The 7,117-nt window shown below is 41.8% G+C and overlaps 1 protein-coding gene across 1 annotated transcript in view; it reads right to left on the reverse strand.

Moving 5' to 3' along the window:
- LOC118695136 (exportin-7-like) overlaps positions 1 to 7,117 on the reverse strand; it is a 38,596-nt gene that overhangs the window by 31,102 nt on the left and 377 nt on the right. The window contains exons 2-5 of the mRNA XM_036396544.2: positions 5,354 to 5,519; positions 4,792 to 4,865; positions 3,652 to 3,771; positions 2,142 to 2,288 (exon numbers count right to left, since the gene is read on the reverse strand). Of these exons, the coding sequence (XP_036252437.1) occupies positions 2,142 to 2,288; positions 3,652 to 3,771; positions 4,792 to 4,865; positions 5,354 to 5,519 (507 nt within the window). The remainder of the gene's footprint in view (positions 1 to 2,141; positions 2,289 to 3,651; positions 3,772 to 4,791; positions 4,866 to 5,353; positions 5,520 to 7,117) is intronic.

The raw sequence follows: 7,117 nt of genomic DNA on the forward strand, positions 1-7,117 counted from the left end.
CACAAGGAAAAGAGAAGGAAAACAAAGCAAGGAGTTATGATTTGTGCTGTTTGACTTGAGTTTTTCCCACAGAATTTGTCCTGGAAGTGTTTAATGCTCAGCTCGCTGCACCTTCCATTGGCCTTTAATGGCCTGGTTACCAAATTAGCCAGGAATTTCAGAGCACACTGTTGGGAGCAAATTCCAAGTGATTCCAGAGGGAAAAGGGAAGGAAAACAATCCAGGAACATACAATTTGTGCTGTTTAAGTTTTTCCCACAGTATTTGGGTTGCAAAGGGTTTCAAGTTCAGCTCATTGCACCTTCCACTGGCCTTTAATGCCCTGGTTGCAAAATTAACCAGGAATTGCAGGGCACATTGTTGGGAGCAAATTCCCAGTGCTTCCAGAGGGAAAAGGGAAGGAAAACAAGCCAGGGAGTTGTGATTTGTGTTGTTTGATTCAAGTTTTCCCCTCAGAATTTGGGTGGGAAGGTGTTTAAAGCTCAGTTCCTTCCACCTTCCACTGGTTACCAAATTAGCCAGGAATTTCAGAGCACACTGCTGGGGGAAAATTCCCAGTGCTTCCAGAGGGAAAAAAGAAGGAAAACAAAGAAAGGAGTTACAATTTGTGTTGTTTAACTCAAGTTTTTCCCACAAAATTTGAGCTGGAAGGGGTTTAAACCTCAGCTCGCTGTACTTTCCATTGGCCTAGTGGCCAAATTAGTCAGGAATTTCAGGGCACATTTTCAGGAGTAAATTCCCAGTGCTTCCAGGGGGAAAAAAAGAAGGAAAACAAAGCAAGGTGTTATGATTTGTGTTGTTTGACTCGAGTTTTTCCCACAGAATTTGGATTGGAAGTGTTTAATGCTCAGCTCGCTGCACCTTCCATTGGCCTTTAATGCCCTGGTTGCTAAATTAACCAGGAATTGCAGGGCACGTTGTTGGGAGCAAATTCCCAGTGCTTCCAGAGGGAAAAGAGAAGGAAAACAAGCCAGGGAGTTACGATCTGTGTTGTTTGATTCAAGTTTTCCCCTCAGAATTTGGGTGGGAAGATGTTTAAAGCTTAGCTCCTTCCACCTTCCACTGGTGGCCAAATTAACTAGGAACTTCACAGCACAGTGTTGGGAGAAATTTCCCAGTGCTTCCAGAGGGAAAAGAGAAGGAAAACAAATTAAAGAGTTATGATTTGTGCTGTTTGACTTGAGTTTTTCCCTCAGAATTTGGGTTGGAAGGTGTTTAAAGCTCAGTTCCTTCCACTGGCCTCATAACTAAATTAACCAGGAATTTCAGGGCACGCTGCAGGGAGTAAATTCCCAGTGCTTCCAGGGGGTAAAAAAGAAGGAAAACAAATCAAGGAGTTATGATTTGTGCTGTTTGACTTGAGTTTTTCCCTCAGAATTTGAGCTGGAAGGTGTTTAATGCTCAGCTTGGTGCAGCTTCCACTCGCCTTTAATGGCCTGTTGCTAAATTAATGAGGAATTTCAGAGCACATTGTTGGAAGTAAATTCCCAGTGCTTCCAGAGGGAAAAGGGAAGGAAAATAAACCAGGGAGTTATGATTTGTATTGTTTGACTTGAGTTTTTCCCACAGAATTTGGATTGGAAGAGGTTTAATGCTCAGCTTGGTGCACCTTGCACTGGCCTGGTTGCCAAATGAACCAGGAATTTCAGGGCACACAGGGACCTGAGCCCTTCCCAGCACTCAGAAAACACTGGGAGATAATCCCAAATTCCCAGGACATGCAGCTGAATCCCAGCCTCCCCCAGCTCCCACACACTGCACAGCCTGAGCTGCTTCCCAGGAATTCCAATTCCACAAACAAAGGAATTTGTTTTTTAAACCTTCTCCCATGCAGGGCTGTGGTTGTGAGCTGTACACACAGCTGGAAAACTCAGTGGAAATATCCATGATATTCCAATTCCTCCCAATCCCCCTGAGCGCATTACAACAGTGAAGTGAGACAGAATCCTAAAAATAAACCTTATTTAACACGTTTTTTTTTATTCCCTGCTATGATATGGAAAAGCCTCTGGAGGCATGGCAACAACTCTGCCTTCCCACATGGATTCCATTCAGGATTTCAGAGGATGATCCATGAGGGATTTCTGTAAAAATTAATTCCCTGTTTTCCAGAGAATGCAAAGGGCAGGGAAGGGCTGTACCTGCAGGCTGGTGACGGTGAAGTTGGCGATGAGCCGGATCACCTCGGGGTAGTTCTCCACCTTCACCAGTTCTCCCAGTTGGTAATTGCTTTTCAACCGGGCCAGCAGCCGGCAGAACTCGTGGTAATTGTTGGGGTCTGACAAACTCTGAGGGGACAGAAAGAGGAGGGGAATTCAGGAGCAGCTCTGCTGTCCCCTGCCACGGGCTGGGATGGATCACCATGGAATCGGAGAGAGCTGCAACAACAAGCCCAAGCTCCCAACAAATCCCACCCTGCCCATTAAACCAGGTCACCAATTGCCACATTTCCTGGTTTTTGGGCATTTCCAGGGATGCTTCCAGTCCTTAAAAACCCTTCCAATAGAGAATTGTTCCTACAGGAGAAGTTCTGCTGTCCCCTGCCAGAGGATCAGATCATCATGGGATTGGAGACAGCTCCAACAACAAGCCCAAGCTCCCAACAAATCCCACTCTGCCCAGTCAGCAATTGCCACATTTACTTGTTTTGGGATGGTTCCAGCCCTTAAACACTCTTCCAATGGAGAAACTGTTCCTACAGGAGCAGCTCTGCTGTCCCCTGCAGAGACAGGGGGAGCTCTGTCTGAGAGAGCTCAGAGCTCCCACCAAATCCCACCCTGCCCATTAAACCAGGTCAGCAATTGCCATATTTCCTGGTTTTTGGGATGGTTCCAGTCCTTAAACACTCTTCCAATGGAGAATTGTATCTACAGGAGCAGCTCTGCTGTCCCCTGCCAGAGGCTCAGATCATCTTGGAATCGGAGAGAGCGCCAACAAGAAGCCCAAGCTCCCCACAAATCCCATTCTGACCAGCCAGCAATTGCCACATTTCCTGGTTTTTGGGCACTTCCAGGGATGCTTCCAGTCCTTAAAAACCCTTCCAATGGAAAAATTGCTCCCACAAGAGCAGCTCTGCTGCCCCATACCAGAGGATCAGATGGATCATCACAGAAACAGAGAGAGCTCCAAGAACAAGCTCCCAACAAATCCCACTCTGCCCATTAAACAAGGTCAGCAAATGCCACATTTCCTGGTTTTTGGGCATTTCCAGGGATGCTTCCAGTCCTCAAATACTCTTCCAATTGAGAAATTGCTCCTACAGGAGCAGCTCTGCTGTCCCCTGCCAGAGACTCAGTTAATCATGAAATCGGAGAACAAGCCCAAGCTCCCACCAAATCCCACTCCGCCCATTAAACCAGGTCAGCAACTGCCACATTTCCTGGTTTTTGGGCATTTCCAGGGATGCTTCCAGTCCTTAAATACCCTTCCAATGGAGAAATTCTTCTTATATCCACCATAAGCCTTCCTTGGCCGTGGAATGGTGGGAAAGGGGAAGAGGAGAACAACGCTGCACTTTGCCAAGTGTCCAAGTGGGACGTGAAAAAGGATTTTTTCAATGAAATGTCTTCCATGAAATCCATGAAAAGGATATTTTGGGATGAAATGTGCTGGACAGGATGCACAGACTCATCTCCTCCCTGGAACACTCACCTGGGGGTTTTCCAGTATCCGTTTCACTCCATCCACCAGGTGAGATAAGAACTTTGCCCTCTCGGCGTTGTTGAAGAGGGAGCGGCGCACGGAGGCGATCTGCACCAAGCAGGATAAAACCTGCCAGGACACAGAAAAATGGGAATAAACACAAAACCAGGGATGAAAACGAGGAAATGAAGAATTTTCCCCCTCATGACACAAGCAGGGATTGAGGTTTGGTGCTCCTTTAGGGACCAAACAACTCCTTGGTCTCCGCAGAGGAGAAAGAAATCACAGCACCCAAAGCAACAGCTCCATCCCAAAAATCACAGAATTATGGAATTCCTGAGGTTGGAAAAGCCTTCCAAGGTCAGAGCCCAACCTTTGATCCCCACCTTGGCACCCAGCCCAGAGCTCTGAGTGCCATGTCCAGGCTTTCCCTGGACACCTCCAGGGATGGGGATCCCAATGGAATAATTTCAGATTTCCATTCAAAAAAAGGATTCTCACATCTCAGGTCTCTCCTGAATATTTATGGCTTGAAATTCAGGATTAGCCATTAACTCTCCACCAGAATAAGTGGAGTCTCCACAGAAAAATTCTTTCTGAAGGCCCTTCCCTCTCAGCCTTGTTGTCACTGAGCTTTAATTATGGGAAATATTTCTCAGATAAATGCCTGAAAGGCCTTTTTAAATTATTTTTCCAGAAGAGATCATAAACTTTTTATTTTTTCCAGAAGAAATAATTCAACTTTTTACTTTTCAAGAAGAAATAATCCAACTTTTAGCTCAGTTGTGTTCTTGGCTCTTTCATCCCAAATGGACATGGCCTCATTTGGAAGGCTGGAAGGAGAAATTTCATTCCTGGGGGGTGTTCCCAGGTTTGCTCCCCTATTCCTGGTGTGGTTTTAGGACTTGGTTTGGGAATAGCAGGAGCTGCTCCCTCAAGGGGATGAGCAAACAGGAGATTCCAAGATGGGTGAGGAGAAAGGAGGTTGGAATTCCAGCAAAAAAAGTGCTTTTAGGGAAAATCCAACCTCGGAGATGCTTCAAAACTCTCAGCAGCATTTGGACACTTGAGCATAACCTGGGGTATCTGAATCCCCAGGAAATCGCCCAGAGGAATCCTAAAATCAAGGAAAATAAACCCTGGACTTACCAGAGGAGAAAATGAAGGAGGGATGGAATGATAAAGATCAAAAAACAACTGAAGGGTCGAAGAATCCAAGAATGCTGCAAGAGAAAAGAGGATTTTACCTCCATTTACAGCTTCCCACAGGTCTAATCCTTATTTTACCACCCGTGGCACATGGATTTGTCACACCAAAGCACCACAATCCCAAGAAAAATTCTCCCAGGATTTTGTATTTTTAAGGCAAATGCCTTTCCTAGAAATTGAGTCACCCACTGGCGCTTGGAACTGGGAGAAAATGACAGGAAGGTATTTTAAGAACACAATCTGTGCCTGTCAAATGCCTGCTGAGAACAGCAGGATGTGGGAAAAAGGTGCCAAGTTATTCCATGGTCTTTTTTTTTAAACCCATTTCTCCTGGTTTTTGGAATGAGAGGTGAAAGACTGGAAGGGAAAAGGGGTTTTAAAAACATAAAATTCCCCAGAAAAGAATCAGGTGGCTTTAGGGCTGAGTTTAACCTCTGGCTTTGCAAAGCCGGGGTTCATTTCTGAAAAAGCAAAGATTGGAGCATTTTCCAGGTGGGATCACCTGATCTCCAACTGGTTGGGATCTGCACAGTGCAAAGATCATCCGAGGACTCGTCCGTGGAGGTGCCGATGAAATCGAAGTTCAGGCAGTTGTGGGTGAGCTTGAGGAGCTGCATCAGCAGCCCGTGCTGGCTCTCATCGTTCAGGTTCAGGTTCTTCCCAGAAGCCTGTGGAAAACGTGGAGTGAAGGCAGGGAAATGGGAAAAAAAAAAAAAGCAAAATAAAAAATCCAAGTGGCAGCCGAATTTAGGCAGGATTTTATTCGAGGGGTTTGTGGAACAAGCAACGGGTGTGGTTTTATAGGTAGGGAGGCATAATTAAAATAAATAAAAAGAAATAAAAGAAATCTATTCCAGCATAAATAAAACCCCAGAATTTTTCCAGAACAGGAATAACAGGGAGCATTGCCATGTTCCTCCCTGAACTACACAGGGATGAGGACTGAGGGATCCAGGAGATCATGGAATTCTGTGGAATTCCATGGAATTCCTGTGCTCCCACTCCCAAGGGAATGAGGAAAACTGGGATAAAACTGGGACAAGGATTTATTTCTCAAAGATATTTAAAATGATATTTAAAATAGAAACCCAAATTCTCCTTTCTTTCCTGATGCTTTAAGCCAGGGAACTTTAACCCCAGTATCAGGATCCAGGGATTTATTTGCAGCTGGAATTGTAGAGAAGAGTTTAATTTCTGGGTTTATTTTCTATATATCACCTAAAAATATATATATATATATATATATATATATATATATATATATATATATATATATATATATATATATATATATATATTTTAGGTAAATAATATATATACATATATACACACATATATATATACACACACCTAAATAAAATCTATGTAATATGCATTATTTAAATAAAGTCTATTTATTAATATCAATTTCTTTAGGAAGAAGAACTTCCTTAATTAATCAATTTTTTCCTTGAGAAACAACAGGGAACTTTAACCCCAGGCTCAGGATCCAGGGATTTATTTGCAGCTGGAATTGTAGAGAAGAGTTTGATTTCTGGGTTTATTTTCTATATATCACCTAAAAATATATATATATATATATTTTTTTAGGTAAATAATATATATACATATATATACATACATATATATACATACATATATACACACACACATATATATATACATATATATATATATATATACACACCTAAATAAAATCTATGTAATATGCATTATTTAAATAAAGTCTATTTATTAATATCAATTTCTTTAGGAAGAAGAACTTCCTTAATTAATCAATTTTTTCCTTGAGAAACAACAGGGAACTTTAACCCCAGGCTCAGGATCCAGGGATTTATTTGCAGCTGGAATTGTAGAGAAGAGTTTGATTTCTGGGTTTATTTTCTATATATCACCTAAATATATATATATATATATTTTTTTTTTTAGATAAATAATATATATACATATATATACATACATATTTATACATACATATATATACATACATACATATATATATATATATATACACCTAAATAAAATCTATGTAATATGCACTCTTTAAATAAAGTCTATTTATTAATATCAATTTCTTTAGGAAGAAGAACTTCCTTAATTAATCAATTTTTTCCCTGAGAAACAACAGGGAACTTTAACCCCAGGCTCAGGATCCAGGGATTTATTTGCAGCTGGAATTGTAGAGAAGAGTTTGATTTCTGGGTTTATTTTTATATATCACCTAAAAATATATATATATTATTTTTTTTTTTAGGTAAATAATATA

This window comes from Molothrus ater, chromosome 28 (genome assembly GCF_012460135.2).
Source record: "Molothrus ater isolate BHLD 08-10-18 breed brown headed cowbird chromosome 28, BPBGC_Mater_1.1, whole genome shotgun sequence".
Taxonomy (NCBI): domain Eukaryota; kingdom Metazoa; phylum Chordata; class Aves; order Passeriformes; family Icteridae; genus Molothrus; species Molothrus ater.